Consider the following 21,428-nt stretch of genomic DNA (forward strand, 5'->3'; position numbering starts at 1 on the left):
ATTTTTTTCTTTTAAAAAAAAATCCCAATTTATATATAAAACAGTGCAAAAAAAAACAGTACTGTGCAAAATTCTTAGGCGCGTATGTATAGCTAGAGTACATAAGATGTTTCCTCAGTAGGATATTTGTCAACTTTTGTAAATTACTGACATTATTGTGGAGCCCTTTGTTCTCTGCGTGTACATAGAACATAGAAATCTATAGCTCATTACAGGACCTTCCGCCAACAATGTTGTGGCGACCATGTAACCTACTCTAGAAACTGCCTAGAATTTCTCTACCGCATAGCCTTCTATTTTTCGAAGCTCTGTGTACCCTGAAGATTTCAGTTTACTTAAATCTGAGACAACTATCCACATTTCTATCAATAACTAAATACTGCAGTTAGCTGGCTTCATTGCACAGCTCTAATTGTATTTTGTTCTTGTGATGTATTGCTCTGGAGCCAGAATGTTATATAAATTACAAGATTTGCCATGATTGGAAAAATCCTGTTCTATTTTTGCAAATTCTATCAGTTGCAAATCCTATTTTCCTCTGTTGTTTCCCTCTTGAACAGTTGAAATTTGAAACTGGTAATTGAAGTGAGAGGTTCCAGTAATTGAACCTCTGCTATTGCCCTGACAGTAGAACTACTTTTGCAGCAACACTCACTTCAGTCCTGGCAAAACAATATTCTTTGTTAGGGGCTTTCCTGTTTTTCTGAGGAAAAGAAATCCAATGTTCATAATCTATTGAAATGAATATTTTGGTCCAGATTTAGGGTTATCACTGGAATTTACAGCTATCAGTGATCCAGTGATCTCTATGGTGTGAACTTCCCTTTCCAAACATCAGTTCAAGGAAATTCTTGTTGAGTGATTGTAATGCCATCGAGCTTGCTAAGTAGCCAAGTGCATTAAAGAAATTCTGTTGATTTTTTTTTTTGAAAAACATCCATGGACAGACCAAGAATTTAGAAACTGAGTGTACTTATAAGGTGATAGAAAAAAATCTATAATTTGGGGGTAGATTTTATGAAATTTATGTGAGGGTGTGGAAAATTAGCAAAATGCACACAAGGAGAAAAAAAACAGCAGATTGTCACTTTTTATTAGGACTTGCATAATGGGAAATCATGATACAAACTTTTTTTAGGAATGCAATCCCTCTGTAGTAGGATTGCTTTGATTTAACTTGCAAATAGGGCTGTAAAGTGCTAATAGAAAGTCAAAAACCTAAATTTCTTCATGTATTTTTTCATTAATTTGCTGACTTTGTATTTCCAACATTTTCAGCTTGTATTTCAAATTTGTGGTATCTGAAGTATTTTACTTCTGGGTTTCTGAATTGGAGTGGAACAGATCAGCAGTTACCTTCAGCAACTATAGTGACTTTAGTTCTCAATTTGCTGTAATAATGTTCCGTCCATAGATGCTAACATTATCTTTTTATTTTCACTTTAGGAATTTAAATAGTTTTTCATTTTATTTGCTTCAGAATCACAAAATGGTTGCAGCATACAGGAAGGCCGATCAGCTTTCCAAGCCTCCACTTGCTCTATGTAACAGCAATCCAGTTAGCCTTCTCCCTTTTGTCTTGCAAACTCATACCTTTGATGTTTATCCACCTTCCTATAAATGCTGCAATGTATCTCCTGCCACAACATTGGTTGGCATTGCATTGCAGGTCCTTATTACCTGTGCTGAGGTACAATGAAAAGATGTTTTGCATGCCATCACTGCAAATCATCACATCAGTACGAGAGAAAAGCAATAACCATGCAGAATAAAAGTTAGAGAAAGGAAGGCAATAAGGTACAAGGTCATTATAAAGTAAATTATGAGCTGAATAATCCATTTTAGGCTTTTTTCCTCGTCTTTTTACCTGATGGGAGAGGCAGAAAAGAGAATCTCGAGGGTGGGTGGTATTTTTGATTACATTGATACTTAGGCAGTGAGTAGTGTAGACAGTGTCCATTAAGGAGAGGGCGGTTTCTGTGATGTGTTGAGCTGAGCCCATAACTCTTAATTACAGTTGGAGGTAGAGGCCAACTGTGCCTACTGAGGAGGTAGATGCACTGGTACACTTTCTTGGCTATGGAATCTATGTGGTTGGATCAGGACAGGCTATCGGTGATGTTCACTCCTAGGAACTTGAAGCTCTCAACCCTCTAGACCTCAGTACTGATGTAAACAGGCAAATGTTTCCTCATTAGTTATGGTTCTTTTGTCAATCACTTCACCTTCATTCCCTATCCCCTTGTTATTGACTTCTACTAATTGGAACAATTTTGCACTACTTTCTGTCTGTCACCCACAACTTCCTTACTTCTGTATTCTATCCACATAGCTAAAGTTTGTCATTTCTGGAATCTTTGAGCTTTCTTTCTTTCTTCATCTTCAAAGCCTTCAATTTGCTACAGTGTGGTGCCAAAAACTAAACACAAAACTCATTGTAGCAGAATTATTGGCTTTGGTGGTTTCAAGTTGGTTTTCGTGCTTTGCTAAAACATTTTCTCAACTTACCTCGTCATTTTCAGCAAACAATGCATTTATATCTCTGGATCTCTGTTATTGCACCTGTTTTAGAATTGTAATTTTTAGTTAATATTGCCTCTTCTTATTTTTGCTACTAAAGTATTTCTATTGTTCTGAAATATTGAAGGTGCTACATATGATCGCTTTGTGTATAGTATATTTGGAACATTTTCATTAGATTTAGGGATTTCTCATTAGGGCGACAAAATGAATTTTAGAAATTAATGCAACACACACATTGCGGTTTTAAACAAAATGTAACAATTTCAAAGGAAAATGCACACTTAAAGATCATAGTTTCCATATGTGATGATTCCATTTTTTGACCATTATTTTTGCCCTAGGTACCTTAAGAGTTGGACTAACTTTATGAATTACTGTGGAAGCTTGGATTTAGAAAATGTGCCAATTTATATGCAGTTTTTCACCTCTACTCCAATTTGATCTAATGAGCCATGGCAAAAATTTTTATTTCTGTTTATACAAATGCCAGAAAAAAAGCTAATTGTTTTAGCTTGGTGCAAGGTCAGAACTTAGACCATAAGATATAGGAGCAGAAGTAGACCATTTGCTCCGTTATTCAATCATGGGCTGCTTCAATTCTTCCAGTCATCCCCACTCCCCTGCCTTCTCCCCATACCCTTTGATGCCCTGGCTAATCAAGAACCTATCTGTCTCTGTCTTAAATACACCCAATGACTTGGCCTCCACAGCCGTTCGTGGCAACAAATTCCACAGATTTACCACCCTCTGACTAAAGTAATTTCTCCACATCTCTGTTCTAAATGAACATCCTTCAATCCTGAAGTCGTGCCCTCTTGTCCTAGACTCTTGGGTTGGGTGCACTGTGTAATCCTCAGAAAAAGAAACTCTATAAATCACATAAAGCATATGAGATTTTTCACATCAAGGTATATTGAAACATTTTGTTTTTTGAAAAACTTTTATTCATAACAGCATAAAGGTTCAAAACTTAGTTAAAATAAATATTCCTGTGAGCTTTCCTGCTGGCTTGGTCACTTTGTCCATTTTACCTTGTGATTATGTGGAATAACTGGTTACACTTGGTTGCATTTTAGAATGGTTTCCTTTAATTTCCATTTAAAAGTTGGTTTGCTTTTGCTGCGTGTAATTTAATATAAGTGAAGCAACATATTTACAGTGATTAATCAAAATCTCACATTCAAAAACTCCCATAGTAATTGACCCATTTTGCAGTTTCTAATGGCTGGGCAAAAGTGTATTTAACTTGATGCTTGGGAAGCAGCAGATATCAGTTGACACACTACTTTTGTTTGACTATTACCTGAGCATCGATTTGATTTAAAATTGATGTTTGTGTTGAAGTTTAATTGCAGTGTAACATGAATTCATGTTGAGATTTAATTTACATTTTGGACTGTTCACTTGGTCTGTCATTTGAGTTCACAGCTAACATAGTGTAATCTCATTCTCTCAGTTTGGTTATTTTGTCCTTTTAAGATTCCTTGTAGGATTACAACAAGTTGAAAATGCAAAGGCAACGTTATTAGAAAGCACAATGGCAATGTCTAGCTATGCTGTAACAGGGAGAATGTAGGATCTGAATCTCATTTAAAAAAAGTAGAGATGCCTGCGGTTTTGTGGAAAATTGAGTGTTACAGAAATGTTGCGATCAATTTTTATATCTAATATTAAATCTTTTTTTTGGATGGGACAGTAGAGGCTGCATGAAGGTGCAGAGCTCTGAGGTCAGCCAGATAGTTGCACAGAGAATTTCAACAGAGTGAATGGTCTGTGTATTAATAGGCAATAATTTGTTTTGACAATTGGGTACAGAGGTTGCTATTCTATTTACCAGTGTTTAAAAGTAGATATTGAGTGCAGCAGTTACAGTACTGTAAAGAATTTCCAGTCTATCACTGATGGATAGAATTGGTCCTTGAGGTGTCAAATTACCATAAAACTTGCAAAAATTTTGCTCTGAAACTAACTAGAAAGCATTAAAAGGTGTACTGCTTATACAAAGTGTCAGGGACCTACAAGAACAGAATATTAACAAAGGAATGATAGAGCAGAATCTGAACCTTGTTATTTGTGCCCAATACATTACATTAGCCTGCTGCTCAAGTCCTTATTGCACAAGCTGAACCAGTTTCTACTGGATTTTAAAAGACTGGCCTCATGATTATTGGCATTATACCAATCATGTCGTTTTTTTAAAACAGTGGTCCTATTGATTTTTTTTGCTTGAGCAGTGATCTGACTACATTACAGCTTATTGCTGTTTACTTTGTTTAAAAAATAATAGCGATATTTAATGGAGTATAATTGACCAATAATGTAAACTATGAAGAATATAAAAGTAGTAAACTAATTAGACTGTCACATTATTACATCTTTGTAAGATTTGTGCCCACTTTCTGCAGTGGTCATTAGGTCCTTGCTGGAGCTCTGACATTTATAACCATATAATAATTACAGCACAGAAACAGGCCATCTTGGCCCTTCTAGTCCGTGCCGAACTCTTACTCACCTAGTCCCACCGAGGTGTAAGCTTTATTGAGATGTAAGCTATTCCTCTAGTCGAAATCTATTTCATTAAACTGCAACAGCTTTGCAGTTTTATAATTGTGTAATTCCTACATTTTAATACCAAACTGTCTTAATGAAGTATACAAATCTTTGCCTGTGTGAGAATACAGTATTGGCAGGATCCAAGATAGACCCTCTACATAAAAGGAGCATTGTTTCTATATGCAACTTCAATTGTCAGACTTAAATGTCTTTTAGCAAAAAATACAAGAAGTAGTAGGGCAAAGATTTGTAATTTTCTCAAGTAACACGCACCTTCGTGATCATGCTGATTGGTGTGGCCTTTGGGAGGTGGTACATTAGAATGCTGTTGAGGGGAAAATGTTAAATTGACTACAAACAATTATCTCAAATACTTAAACAACTCAATATTTTTCTCTATAGCAATTTGGAACTAATGATATACTTACCAAGTTGGTTAAATTTCTAAAATTTCTGCATATTGTAATGAATGCCATTTTCCACTTGTATTTATATAAACAGCTCAAACAATGGTGTTGAATTTCCACTGAGATTTTCTGCCTAAGGATTCTTGCAAAAGCTTAACCTAAACTTTTGAGTTACACTAGTATAAGGTTCATTTTGATGTTGAAAATTGCAGCGTGATTCCCTTAAACAATTATCTGTTATTTAATCTGCTTGATTAAAAGTTTGGAACTGTCACTTCAGCTTTGAGTTCTGTGAATGTCAAGCCTTTGTTGACAAGTTCTGAATAGGAGCTGAGTAGTCCTTTGACGGGAAACTAACATTCAGGTTGGTTAGAGTGTTAAAATTGCTGATAGTTCTCGATCTGAGATTCTCGCTTAAAATTGTAGCTTTCACCATCTTAACTGAAAGAGCAGAACAAAACATTTGGTATAACATAGCTGTCAAAATGTAGACATTTTGCTCAAATGTTGTACAAAATAGGGGATAAAAAGACATTTATAATTTTTAATTATATGTAATTAAAGTAAATTTGGAATAAAATTTTTATGCACTGAACTATAGAGAGATGTCTTTGACTGTGAACTTTATATCTAAGGCAATTTAATAAAACTTAAGTAATGAAATTTTCCAGCACCAATATTTTGAGAAAGAACTATAATTAACTACAGAATGAAAAGGAGGGAAAAAGAAGTCCAATTATAATCATGCAGCTAGAGACAAAAAATTGGATTTGGAACCATACCTAACTTGTTATCTGAATGTTATTTTGGTGAGATAGTTAGTGGACAGTTCTTTAAGAAGCTGATAGTTCATACATTGTAAGCCACCTCTGGTAAGAAATCATATTCTAAAACTACTAGTGAGCAATATTGTAAGATTGTAACTATCTATATATTTAAATAAATTGTTGCATTAAGTGCCCGAATGTTATAATTGTAGGTATACTCTGGGCTGAAGCAGTTTTCCTGGAAGCAAGACCACAAAGGAAGACCAAAAGCGTCGATGCTCTCAAAAAATGTGAGCATGATCCTCACGTCCTCCTGGCAGTGGCAAAGTACGTTGACTTGCTTGTTGTCCTTTTCCATGGAGTGTTAATAATGTAGCAATGGTGTATGAGATCATCACATTATCAAAATTAGCATTGTGGGAAATGAAAATCTGACTATAGTGATGTATTTATGGAAATACAGTGCATATGTGAAATCTGAATTGACCTGACAAAGTAATGTTCCTAAACTAGGAACTCAATCCTTTTTAGTTTGCTATCTGGTTGGATTCTGGTTCTATATCTGCACTAGGTAAAGTTGGAATAATTATTAAACAGTGGTGTAAATTTACACAGAACTAGTATATATATTCTTAAAAATTGGGAAATTATATCTAGTCTATATACAGTTGCAAGAAAAAGTTTGTGAACCCTTTGCAGTTACCTGGTTTTCTGTATTAATTATTAATAAAATGATGTTTGATCTTCATCCAAGTCTCAGTAATAGACACACAATCTGCCTGAGCTAATAACTCTCAAAAAAGTGAACGCATTCTTTAATCATTCATAGTCCAAGCTGGAAAGGTATGTCAACTCTTGAATTTAATAACTGGTGGAACCGCTTTAAGCAGCAGTAGCCTCCTCCAAATCATTCCTCCATACAAAGCTGTTTCAATTCATCAGTGTTTCAGGGATACCTTGCATGAACAGCCCTCTTCAGGTCATGCCATAGCACTTCAATTGTGTTAAGGTCTGGTCCCTAACTTAGTCATTCTAAAACACTAATTTTCTTCCTTTTAAACCATTCTGTTGATTTATTCTTGTTTTGGATTATTGTCTTGTTGCATCATCCAGCTTCCATTAAGCTTCAGGTGACGGACTGCTACCCTGACCTTCTCCTGCGAAATGTCTTGATACGATTTTAAATTCATTGTGCCCTCAATGATTGCAAGCTGTCCAGGCCCTGAGGCAGCAAAGCAGCTCCAAACCATGATGCACCTTTCACCATGCTTCACAGTTGGGATAAGGTTTTGGTGTTGGTGTGCTGTGCCCTTTTTCTTCCACACATAGCAGTTTGCACTTCTGCCAAGAAGTTCAACTTTTGTCCCATCTGCCCACAGAACATTATCCCAGAAATGTTGTGGCTTATCCAGGTGGTCTTTTGCAAACTTAAGACTTGCAGCAATGTTATTTTTGGAGAGCAGTGGTTTCTTCTGTGAACACCATTCTTGTTCAGTGTTTTTCCTGTAAGAGATGCATGAACAGAGACTTTAGCAAGTTCTGGAGATTTCTGGAGGTCTTTTGCTGTTACCCTTGGGTTCTTTTCCACTTCCTTCAGCATTGCACATTGTGCTCTTGGTGTGATCTTTGCAGGACGCTAACTCCTAGGGACAGTAGCAACAGTACTGAATTTCCTCCATTTGTAGACAATTTCTCGTACTGTGGACTGATGAACTCACAAGTTTTTAGGAATGCTTTTGTAGTCTTTCCAGCTTCATGCAGCTCTACAATTCTTTGTCTAAAGTCCTCTGAAAGTTATTTTGATTACGGCATGGTGCAGATAAACATGTTTCTTGAGAAGAGCAGGCTCCATCAGTAACCTTACTTTGTGTGTCTATTTTATAGGACAGGGCACCTCTACAACCCACACCTCCAATCTCATCTCATTGATTGGAATACCTGACTCCAAGTAGCTTTTGTAGAAGGCATTACCCCAGAGTTTTACATACTGTTTTTGAACCCAGACTGACTGTTTAAATGGTGTATGCAGTATTGACAAGAAGTGCAATTGTGTGTTATTAGTTTAGATAGTTTGTCAATTATTATGATTTGGGTGAGGATCAGACCACATTTTGAGTAATTAATGCAGAAAATCAGGTAATTGCAAAGGGTTCACAAACTTTCTCTTGCAACTGTTTGTTCTTAAATATCTAAAATTAACTATTAATTAAATATTAAACTTAGCTAGCAGTGAATTTCAATTATTGGATTTCTTCTTTGAGATCAAAATCAATGAACTCCAAATATGTAGTTTTGTGTATATATCTCTATTGCCTTAAAAAGACTGTCAAAATAGATGTAAGTATTCTGTGTGATTACTTCAATACAATGAATTTTAAGTAGATACTATTTATTTCTGTTCTCAGTAGTAATAACAATGGCTTAGAATTTATCATGCTAATAAAAGTGAAATTTACATCAGTATTCTTAAGAACTCTGGAGAACCTTTTGGCTTCTGGGCATATGCAGTTGAACGAGGATTTTTTTGAGAGATTCCATCACAGATGTACTGCTCTTCTGCAAGATTTGCTGATGCTGTCTTCTGTATATATTATATTAATAATATAAAATACTTGGGTGGAAAAAATTTGCTGCCACTACAGTTCAGTGGATAATGTGCTGGTAAACCACAAGAGATTTTAAGGTAATTGACCTAAATAACCTATCAGGAGCATCTTAGAGGAAGGGAAGATTGGTTCCTTGACAGTTGAAGAAATTTTGACAGTTTTGAAACAATTAATTTTGGGAAAAATGAAGAGATCAGAATTGGAGAAGCACATGTATCAATGAGGGTTTTAGGACTGCAGTTGTCTGTAACCGATTGAGAGGTGAGGCTATGGTCAGTTCTGAAAACATAGTCATACTTTATTGATCCCGAGGGAAATTGATTTTCGTTACAGTTGCCCCAACCAAGAATAGAGTATAAATATATCAATATAAAACCATAAATAATTAAATAGTAATATGTAAATTATGCCAGGAAATAAGTCCAGGACCAGCCTATTGGCTCAGGGTGTCTGACCCTCCAAGGGAGGAGTTGTAAAGTTTGATGGCCACAGGCAGGAATGACTTCCTATGACGCTCAGTGTTGCATCTCGGTGGGATGAGTCTCTGGCTGAATGTACTCCTGTGCCCAACCAGTGCATTATGTAGTGGATGGGAGACATTGTCCAAGATGGCATGCAACTTAGACAGCATCCTCTTTTCAGACACCACCGTGAGAGAGTCCAGTTCCATTCCCACAACATCACTAGCCTTACGAATGATGGAAGATCAAGCAAGGATGGAAAATCAAGCATGGATGGAAAATCAGTTGTTGCTTCACTAGTGTAATGTAGGTCAGTAAGCATGAGATGATGCTGCGATTAACTGCAGAACTACTTTTATTGTAGTAGATGAGTAGCCTAGAAGCCTGAATAAATGGGCTAGACACGGCTTCAAATGAGTTAAAGTCCCACTGTGGCATCTGGGTAATTTAAATTCAGATAGTAATTAGCTTGAAATAAAATGCCATTCACTGTAATGCAACTGGCAGATATTGTGGTGTCCTTGCGGGAGTGAAGAATGGTGTGTTTGTCTAGCCTACCGTGTTTGTAACTCCGAAGTCCCAGTAGTGTGGTTGACTCTTAATTGTCCATTCAAGTGTCCTAATAAGCCATTCAATTTAAGAGATTAAGGATATGGGCATTAAATGTTGGTCTCATCAACCACATAGCATTTATTTATTTTAAATTTAGTGATACCCCTTGGAGTGGGTCCTTTTGGCTCTTCAAGCTGTGCCGGTCCAACAGTCCCCAATATCCCCGATTTAGCCCCAATCTAATCACGTGACAAATTGCAATGACCAATTAACTTACCTGGTACTACTTGAGACTGTGGAATTGAAGTGCCCAAGGAAAACCCATGCATTCCATGGAGAGGACATACATAAACTCCTTAGCACCAGATTTGTGCAGGAATTTTTAAAAAGGCACATGCAAAATAGGATCTCCACATAATTTTACAGAAGGTCAGGAGTTTTGAAATGGTGGGTTTAGAGTGAACAAAGTGTGCTTGAGAATTTCAACAGCAGATGAGTTCAGGCAAAAGTAATGTTGGTGCTTCTATAGAAGTTGAAATTGTTGAAGATATCAGTGTGTTTACAAAACGTATCTCTTGTGAATGGCAACAAGGTTATGAATGTTCTGACTGAATTTTAAATGACTGCACAGCAAAAGGTTGATTTGACTAAAATTCCACAAAATATTTAATAACTTGAAAATAGTTTTTAATTTACAAGCTTATCTGTGGAATTTATTCATCTGATTACTCGTGCTAGTGTCTTTGTTGTCTTTTGTCTCAGTCAGAGGGGTGAATCTATGGAACAGTTGTAGTGAGAACTTAAAAACATGTACCACACTTAAGTTTAAAAAATTAAAAGTAATTTAATGAACAAATATAAAATACATGATTTAAAATGAATGGGAGTAATGTAAATAAATGATACTTGGAATTGGATTTTGTGTTAAAAGATTATGAAATTTTTTGTTTTGGTGTGATGATTGACGCCAAATATGTTGTTGTATAAGTAAGAGGGGTAGACGTAATAAGCTGTAGCTTCAGCCTACACCCTTTCGGTCTGTTTTAAAGAATATCTGTTTTTTTGTTGTAAGTTTGTCCTATGAAATCATGGTTGAAAATAAAGTATTTTGTTAAGTTTGTACTGACCGAAATAAATTTCTTTCATTCATTCATTTATTCATTTGCTCTATATACCTGTCCTTCATTAGTTCAAGCAACTAATATATCTGCTCAGTCTTTTAGAAGATTGGAGTACAAGTAATCATAAAAACTGACTTTATTTGCTTTCCAATTATTTTTTTCCAGATTATTTTGGAGTGAACGTAAAATAACCAAAGCTAGAGAATGGTTCCACAGAACTGTGAAAATTGACCCTGACCTTGGAGATGCTTGGGCTCTATTTTACAAGTTTGAGTTGCAGCATGGCACTGAGGTAACTAAGGGTTTATCACTGCATCTCTGGAAGAGTTCTGTATTTAATACAAAAATACTTAATTTTTTATGTTTAGCTCAGGATATTTTTCAATTTTTGTTCTGTAAAGTCAAGTATTATCCAAAAATGTTCAGTGAGTAGATATATCAGCAGTTAGCTTCTATACTGCAGTTAAAATGAAATTACTGATAATATGCTTCATCAGTTACAGAAATATTTTCATAATCTATTACCACTAAGAAGCCATTGACCAGCATATCCCAAGAAAAAATTAAATATGTCAGTAATCCATACCTGCCTTTTTAAAATCATGTGTGGCATTCTTGAAATAAATTGATTGAAAATGCACTTTCTGCTTGGCTAATAATTGTTAGCATGGAGATTTACAGGTGGGAAGAGTAAGATTTCCAAGTAAGCCTGAAGGCAAGGCAGCTTTTTCTTTGAACTCATTAAATGTGAAAAATTCAAATCCTTTTTTGCATTGTAACTTGGATTTTTGAAGGATTTCATTATCTGATTGTGGTAGGCTGCATGAGTGAGAGAAGAAAGCTAATGAGCACCTTATTAAATTTATAGTCCATTTAAAAGAGTCTTCTGATTCTAATGTAGAGAAGGAATAGGATATGAAATTTGCATGGCTCAAGTATGGAAACATGAAAGATATGAATGTATAAGCAGCTATTCAGTTGAAAATATTGAATAAAATATTTGCATATGCTTTTAATAAGTGCTGCAATGTTTTATTACTAGTGTGGGGAGGATAAACAAATAGGATTTGGGTCATTTAAACATTCTGAAGTAACCCCAGTACTCAACCAGCTAATTGTTTTTTTATCTTTAGTGGTGGGTTAGTTTAGGACAAATGGAGATTTATGATGTACAATAACAAATCACAGAAAAGTGAACAAAAACGTGGTATGGCAGTGTAGTTGTTTGAAGCAGTTGAAAATGGTATATTATGTGATTTTAAGTTTTAGAAAACAAATGGCCTCAGCCTTTTCTCCCCTAAAACTTTTACACAGTATTATATTTGTCAATGTGGAGCAAAGAGTGAGTTTGTAAATCTGGTGGGAGCAAAGGATGTTTGAAGTGGCGAGGGCGGAGCGCCGTGGCGGGGGATAGGTGGCAAAGAAGGAGTGACGGGTGGGATGGCGCAGGAGGAGACTCCAGGCAAGGTTATTTGATTCCATGCAATTGGTTTATTAATCATTACTGAATGTCTGGTGCTTCTTACTCCCTCCTCTCTCCCCAACCGAGATTCACTTCTCCCTGTTCCCTTTCCACTCTCAGTCCACAATGGAGACCCATATCAGGATCAGGTTTATCATCAGTCATGTGAGTCATGAAATCTTTTTTAGCAGCAGCAGTACACTACATTACATAAAATTACTACAGTACTCTGCAAATGTCTTAGGCACCCTAACTATACATATGTGTGCCTAAGACTTTTGCACAGTACTGTAGCAGAAGTGTTAGAGGGTATAATTATGATATTGAAAAGTTAGTTAAACAGGTATGTGAAATGAAAGTTTTAAAAAGATATAGCCAACTACATACAGACAAATGGAATTAACTTAGGCAACTTGGTCTACATGAACAATTAGGACCAACAACTCTGTCTTCTGTGCTGTATATGACGCTAGTAAAATCAATAGTTATGGGCAACAGTTGTGCAATTCAGAATGCAGGAGTAATGTAGAGAAAATAAAAATACTCAGCTTCAAACATACATTTTGTCTATGTCTCTTCTAATCTATTTTTACATCAGTTCGGATGGTTTTTCAGTAAAATTGAATCTCAGGTGAACTTTCATCTGTTCCCTCTACAGGAACAGCATGAGGAAGTAAAAAGACGGTGTGAAAATGCAGAACCGAGACATGGAGAGCTATGGTGTGAAGTATCCAAAGACATAAGGAACTGGCAAAGAAAGATTGGAGAAATTCTTGTACTTGTAGCTGCTCAAATAAAAAATACTTTTTAAATGAATGTTTCAAGATAATATTTGTGTTTATTTTTTTATTGGAATAGTACTTCAGTACAGAAGTCTAGATCTGCTCTGTCTTCCTACTCCTATGTAATTTAACTACATGATATTTATCCCAACTCCTGCGACATTTTCTGCTTGGTAAAAAGTTTGTGTAATTGTGTAAAATACATTTTAAAAAATATTATCCCCATGTCATTGATAGTGGGTAATTTCTTTGAAAATAATGGTTTGATGCTTGGTGTAGTAGCTGTTAATTGTTAAAATTTTTCAAATATGAAGTTAAAAGCCATTTAAATTGGTTCTATGAATATAGAAAATATACAAGAGAAAATGTGTGGAAATATTTCAATGTTTTGTCTGACAAAGTTGTTTAAATTCCTTTTATCTGTCTAAGCATGGTTTCTTTATAATAAAGTTTAAAGTGAAAAAGATTCCACTTGGTGCTTAAACTGCTTTTTAAAAAAAAGCTCTCCACACTTTATTTGAGATCATTTAACCATGCAACTTGCAACACACTTAGTTGGCTTTTTTAAAAAAAATTATGCAGTGCTGATGAAGGCAATTTCAGTCAACTTATCTCAATCACCACTTCTGAGCTATTTGTGTTTGGAGGTTTAGGTAACTGTCATCAGCAAATAATTTCACAAGCTGTGTATGGAGTGAGTATGCAGCATCTTCAAGCAATTGAACCTGCTCCTCTACGCTATTCATATCCAGAGTACCTCTACCAAATGATGTTCCACCTGAACTCAAGGTACATCTTGAAATCAAGCCAGGACAAGTACATTGTTGAACACCTTTTGTCTATCAAAATCTGGTTGTAAAAGAAAAGTTAATTTGTCTTGTTGGATTATAGAATACCAGTTTTAAAAATAAAAAAATGCTTGAGTGCAACCGTGGGCTGGAATTAGGTTTTTTATGTGAATAGACCTTTTGTTTGTACTTGTACTATTCTTAATTTACAAATGTAAATATAATTCGTGGTGTGGGCCATATTCTGTTTCTGAGTTTATTTATGTATGGCCCATCAGTTTTTCTTATTCCATGAGCGAAGAGTCTGAGGTTTTTGAGTAACATGCAATTGCGGGTAGCCCCTAAACTGTGGACTTCCTCCTCACTGTGTTTGCAACAAATGCACCAAACCTAAGCCCCTAGCACCAGGCCCTTGAATCTACCAGTTCACAACATCCAGTCATGGGCAACTACTTGGACTGAAAAACGTTTGGGTAGACAAAAGAGCAGCAACATGGCCATTGAAATTTGGTGCAAAGGGAATGTGAACTATTGTATTTGTAGAAGTGAAAACAAGGCAAGGGAATACACATAATCTTGGAAGATTGTGGGAGGTGGGGAAACAGAAACTTTCTAATCAATATACCAAAACGAATAAAGCCTCTTCAGTTCCTTCACAGCTGAACAAGTCAAAATGATTATTACAAAACCATATGGACACCGTGAAAAGTAAGACAGTGGATTTTAAAACTTGACACAAGCTGAAAGCAAAGCCAACATTTAAATGGATGACCTATCACCAGACCTAGGAACTGAATGTGTTTTGTATTGGAAAGAGTACAATGGAAATGAGTGCTAGATAACAGACAAAAGACTAAATGACAAACAGTGGTGCCTTGAGGAATAGCAGTAAGTGCTGTTGAACTGTCTAAGAAGTGTAAATTGAAGGAAATGGAGGTGAGAAAATCCTGGAGCTGTAAGGTAAATGCAGGGGGTGTTATCTTTTGATCTTTGGACAGAAGTACAGTGGACATTTCAGGTGGAGATGTTGACTACTTTCTTTCCATAGATGCTGCTTGGCTTGCTGAGTTCCTCCAACATTTTGTGTTGCTTGGATTTCCAGCATATGTAGATGTTTCTCTTGTTTGTCTTTTGATCTTTACAACCTTTTTTTCTGTAGTTTTAAAATATTCAATTCGTAACTTGTGATGAAAAGCCTTCAAGTGATGTATTTTCATCAGAAAAATGTAAAATGTTAACCCTTTCTCTCACCACCAATGTTGCCTGACCTGAATATTCCCTGTATTTTTTATATATATATATATATAATACTTAAGATGCTGAAAACAAGAGCAGTGAGCTTGTATTACTGTATGCATAATTGGCTTCAGTACTTCATACAGTTCTGTTCGCATAAGAGATTATGCCAAGTAGATGTGGCCAGCGGTGGTAAAATTTAACAGTGAGAAAAGATTGGTTAAAGAGTTGATTTCTTCGAGCAGAGGAAGTTGAAGGGAGGCTTAAATGAAGTTTTATGAAATCTGAAGCCCTAGATAGAATAAATAGAAATCAGTAATTGTATGGTGCTTGAACTGACAATCAAGATCTGAGTTCAAATCCTGTTACAGCAGCTGAGAAATTTAAATGTGGTTAATCTGATTTCAATTAAAATCATTTTGGTAATAAAAATACCAGATGGTTGTAAATTCTCTGGTCCACAAATGTCTGCTAAGGGTGGAAATCTACCATTATGTCATCTTGACCTATATGTGAGTTAAGACCTGCTGAGGTATGATTAACTTTAATTTTAGACCACCCGATGGCATAATCTCCAAATTTGGACACAGTAAATTTCACCCATTTGATCCTATGAAGTTCTCAAACATTTGAACTACCCCACAGACAAATCCAGCAACAGTGTGTCAGAATCATATCAGTCAGTGGTGGGAAAGATGCTGGAGTCAATTATAAAAAATGAAATTACGACACATTTGGATAGCAGTAACAGGATAGGTCCGAGTCAGCATGGATTTATGAAGGGGAAATCGTGCTTGACTAATTTTGTGGAATTTTTTGAGGATGTGTCTATGAAAATGGAAAAGGGAGAGCCAGTGGATGTAGTGTACCTGGACTTTCAAGAAAGCCTTTGATAAAGTCCCACATAGGAGATTAGTGGGCAAAATTAGGGCACATGCTATTGGGCAGAGTACTGACATGGATTGAAAATTGGCTGGCTGGCTGACAGGAAACAAAGTAGCAATTAACAGGTCCCTTTCGGAATGGCAGACAGTGACTAGTGGGGTACCGCAGGGTCCAGTGCTGGGACCGCAGCTGTTTACAATATACATTAATGATTTAGATGAAGGGATTAAAAGCAACATCAGAAAATTGCAGATAAGACGAAACTGGGTGGCAGTGTGAAATGTGAGGATGTTATGAGAATGCAGGGTGACTTGGACAGGCTGGGTGAGTGGGCGGATGCATAGCAGATGCAGTTTAATGTGATAAATGTGAGGTTATCCACTTTGGTAAAAACAGGAAGGCAGATTATTATCTAAATAGAGTCAAGTTAGGAAAAGGGGAAGTACAACGAGATCTAGGTGTTGTACATCAGTCACTGAAAGCAAGCAGGCAGTGAAGAAGGCTAATGGCATGCTGGCCTTCATAACAAGGGAAATTGAGTATAGGAGCAAAGAGGTCCTTCTGCAGCTGTACAGGGCCGTGGTGAGACCGCACCTGGAGTGTTGTGTGCAGTTTTGGTCTCCAGATTTGAGAAAGGACATTCTTGCTATTGAGGGAGTGCAGCGTAGATTCACAACGTTAATACCCGGGATGACAGGACTGTCATATGTTGAAAGGTTGGAGCGACTGGGCTTGTATACACTGGAATTTAGAAGGATGAGAGGAGATCTGATTGAAACGTATAAGATTATTAAGGGATTGGATATGCTGGAGGCAGGAAGCCTGTTCCCGCTGATGGGTGCGTCCAGAACCAGAGGCCACAGTTTAAGAATATGGGGTAGGCCATTTAGAATGGAGTTGAGGAAAAACTTTTTCACCCAGAGAGTGGTGGATATTCGGAATACTGTGCCCCAGATGGCAGTGGAGGCTAAGTCTCTGGATGCTTTCGAGAAAGAGATGGATAGAGCTCTTAAAGATAGCAGAATCAAAGGTTAGGGGGATAAGGCAGGAACTGGATACTCATTGTGGATGATCAGCCATGATCACAGTGAATGGCGGTGCTGGCTCGAAGGGCCGAATGGCCTACTCCTGCACCTATTGTCTATTGAAGTTGATGTCAGACTCCTCCTAATCTATATACAACTGCAATCTATTACATTTTGGCCAAATGTAACATTCTTTACAATGTTTAATCCAAGGAATTAATCTTGGTGCAATGAGTGTAGAAAGGCATGCTGGGAGCAAAGGCAACTGTACACCAGGTGTTAACATGGTGAAGCTGCAACACAGTACTACAATAAATACACTCCCAACAGCCTCCTTAAAATTGTGTGTTGTGTTATATTGCCTTCCCTCATTATCTCTACTTAACGTATCATTTCATCTTTACTGATTAAAATTTAATTATCAAGTGTTTCGTCCATTTGTCCTTTCCATTTTTATACATTTTCAAACAATCCTTATTCTTAAATAAATTTCTAAATTTTGTATTTCTAAATATATATGCTAAATTTTATTCATTGGGCCATATTCTTCCAAATATCAATCATTTTTTTTTTTGCTAATCATAAAATAAACCCTCCACTTCCCAGTTTCAGTCTCACTAATCTGTGGTTGCCTGCTCTTTTTTTTAAAAGAAGTGTTGCTGTCATTTCTATCCTTACTTCCTTCTGTATCTGAATTCATCACTCCAGTTGGCTTTTCTACTTTGGACACAATGGCATAAAAATAGAGGCACAGATATACCTGTCAAAGTAACTTCAGTTTCCTCCCTTACAGAGACACTATTTTCTTAGATAGAAAAACTCAGTCATGTCGTGCTCATTAGCTCCAAAAGATTACCTTTTTTTTTGCTTTGTTATATATCCCTTCATTCCTTCTGACTATGATTCAATTTTCCCCCATTGTCCCCCAATTCCATCCATGTACGTTGTGCCTTTGACTCCAACTGCCCTACCCTTTTATGGACTAATTTTGAGATGATATCTTCTCCTTATCCCCTCGGCCAATAATATTAAATTCCCACTCTTTCTTAATATTCCAGGTCTGTTAATGCCATTATATCTTTAATTACCATTTTGTTTTAAGGAACCTGTTTTTCCTCAAGATGCAGAACAACACAAGTTTTAAGATAACCACACAAAGGTATCAAATGGCTCCAAATCAATTTCAAAACTAAGGAAGTCGAATTTCGAGTATTAATTCAAGCCCTAAGGTGAGAGGAAGTGGGTCATTGTACTTTACTTTTTATTAACATAATTCAGTCAGTCATTGCTGGCTGTCCCCCAGTTGCTTTGAGAAGATGTTGATGAGCCTTGAACTGATAAAGTCCATCTGGTGCAAATGCTCCCACAATGCTGCCAGGGGCAAGTTCAAGGATTTAGACCCAGTGACCTTGAGGGAAGAGCAGCAAATTGCAGGGGCTCTGCAGCGGTTTGGTGTTTCCATGTGCCTTTAGCTCTTTTGTTTTTCTGATGATCATTCATTCCAGTTTTCTGATATATAACGTTTGCACTTAGTTTCAATCATATATTGAAATATTTTCAATAAATCATACGCAGTTATAGAATCTGGAGGCAGGCCCTTTGCCTACTAAGTTTATGTCAACCATCAAACACATCCAGTTATACTAATCCCATTTAATTCTTCCCCATATTGTCATCAACTCTCCCTTGATTCTACACATTAAGGACAATATGCAGTAAACCTACCAATCAGTGGGATGTGGAATGAAACACACATGGTCAAAGAAGAACATGAAAACTTCTCACAGATAGAACCAGAAATCAGTATTGAACCTATAGCAACAGACCTGTAAAGCAGTAGCTCTACCATCTTGCCACCGAGTAATGTCTAATCATCTGTTTAATACAATATTTTTCAAACATAAAAAATCCTGTGCATTTAGTTTGTGTGGTTAATTGTTTAATGCTCATATTATTGTACCAATATATACTTTATATACTTATTAAAAACCTTAGTAAGATTATGCTATCAGATCAATAGGAAAAATATTAAATATATTGCTATAATGTAAAAAAAACTATTAGTAAAAGCAAAGCTTTACAGCACAATTAAACTGTACTAAACCTTTGCCAAGAAAACATTAAAGAATGGGGTGCCAAGTTTTTTTTATTAGACGAAAGTGAAAGTCTGGCAACTAGTCACGGAAGTTTGTTGAAGTTAATCAAGCTTGAACTAAATGAAATCGAGGGTAAGCGGAGATTCTGTCTCTTTCTCTGGTCATGGCACTAAGTGCACAACAGCAACCAGAGCTGATTCAAAATGAAGTGGACTAAAGAGGATTAATCCAACAGCCAAAGCTCTGTGTCATTGCATTGATGTTTATTGGAAGAGATACATGGATCTGTGGAAGTGTAATTGTTATATTAGAGAAGTTTGACAATGATCCGTAATTGCTTCGATTCACAGTACTGTGGATTATCCAGTATACCATGCTAAATGGTAAGCACAGGAAAATCACTTTCTGTCTAACTTTACTTTTGCAAATCTGCTTCTTTCCTTTGGAAAAACATGTGTTTCTTAAATATTCATTTGATCTGGGAGGCCTGCATGTCTCGACCATAATCTCATGGATATTTGCTACTCAAATCAATCTAAATCCAGTTTGGTTTGTGTAGCATGTTTTTCTATTTTAAATCAGAATTGAAAAAAACCTTGTTGCTCAGAAATTAAAATCAGACTGTACTGTGTTACAAATTTCAGCTTTAATTTATTCAAGCCTATTGCATGATCTTTCATGCTGCATCAAAAGCTAAGCATGCAACTTGTTTCTTTGCAAAGATGTGATTCTAGTATTCATAATACAAAGTTTCTGTGTATTTATACCGTTCATTTTGTGTTACTGCAACATGGCATATGTAAAATGTTACCGGTTATCAGAGGAGCTTTCTGCAAATTGTCATATTCACAGATGCATGCAGTTTTATCCTGACAGTTAGAATTTGATATGGAGGCAGACAGTACACTAAAGTGCTGAAATAAATTCAGTAGCTACCAGAGTCAGCAACAATGGAACTGAATTAGTTACATCAAAGCATATGCAATGGAGGTATTTAAGACCCTCTTGGATAGGCACCATGAATGTGCAGAGAATGAAGGGACAAGGACCACGTGCAGGCAGAAGCAAGTTTTCATTGATTCCATTTTGGTTCTTGGATTTACTGAGAATGACAAGAAAACAAATCTCAGGATGCATATGGTGACATATATGTACTTTGATAATAAACTTACTTTGAACTTTGATTAGCTTGATTAGCAACATTGTGGGGCAAAGGGGCTGTTCATGTGCTGTTCTGTTCTATGTCAGATAAATAAATTCAGCACTGTCCTATTTAATTTCCTAGTACAAGGGTCGAGAACTGGAAAACATAAGGTCGGTATTTTCTTAATTCTATGCAATTACTGTATTAGCAAACTTCAAAATGTAAGATGGTTGCAGAATGTGTTGATATTGATGGGAGGTAGAGGACAAAAAGTTGGAACATCTGATATGCCACAGGTTAGTAAAGCAAAACCAACCACTAAAGGATAGGGATAGAATTTATAAGTGTGACAGGAATGCTAAACCCATGGTGAACCTTGGTTAGAGTACATTTAAACTACTGTGTACACTTCTGGTTGTCACATTATAAAGTGATATAATGCTCTTCTTCAACTATACCTTGGGATAGATTCCACTGCCCATTTGTGGGTTCTGAGACGGCTGAGAAGACTAGTTTGAAAGCCGCTGACTTATTCCCAGAGAGAACGGGGGTTGATGGGGCGGATAGGTGGCATTTGCCTGCTGCTACCAATAGAGGCTTCTGCATGCTCCCAGTAACATCCCCAGTACATCTTCTCCAACTTGAGCAGTTAGGACCAAGAGTCCCTAGGAGCTGGTAGGGAAGTTTCACAACAAAATAGATCCAGGCACATCCTTAAATCTTTTCCTCTCACTGGCTGGATCTTGAAAAGGCCCTGAAAAATGTGGACCCTCATATTTTAGGAGGTTTCACTTGACAGAGGGTTGAAATTCACCACTGCCTTCTGAGTACCATCAGAGTGCTTGATTAATTGAGAAAGAGGATGTTTGAACATCCAGGAATTCACACTTCAACTCATCGTCAAGAGTGCAGCAGTGATCCTTGATCTCCTACAGACTCCTGAGTCCAGGGACCTCAATGCACTGGAAAGGAAAACATCATTGGTGTTTTCACAAAATCCTTCACCTTCATTGGATGGAA

The 21,428-nt window shown here is 36.6% G+C and overlaps 1 protein-coding gene across 1 annotated transcript in view; it reads left to right on the forward strand.

Annotated features, from left to right (window-relative positions):
* The window catches only part of prpf6 (PRP6 pre-mRNA processing factor 6 homolog (S. cerevisiae)), an 86,089-nt gene extending 71,966 nt beyond the window's left edge, over window positions 1-14,123 (forward strand). The window contains exons 19-21 of the mRNA XM_063041376.1: window positions 6,463-6,577; window positions 11,156-11,282; window positions 13,111-14,123. Of these exons, the coding sequence (XP_062897446.1) occupies window positions 6,463-6,577; window positions 11,156-11,282; window positions 13,111-13,263 (395 nt within the window). The 3' untranslated portion in view covers window positions 13,264-14,123. The remainder of the gene's footprint in view (window positions 1-6,462; window positions 6,578-11,155; window positions 11,283-13,110) is intronic.
* The last annotated feature ends 7,305 nt before the right edge of the window (window positions 14,124-21,428 follow it).

Source organism: Mobula hypostoma, chromosome 2 (genome assembly GCF_963921235.1).
Source record: "Mobula hypostoma chromosome 2, sMobHyp1.1, whole genome shotgun sequence".
NCBI lineage: Eukaryota > Metazoa > Chordata > Chondrichthyes > Myliobatiformes > Myliobatidae > Mobula > Mobula hypostoma.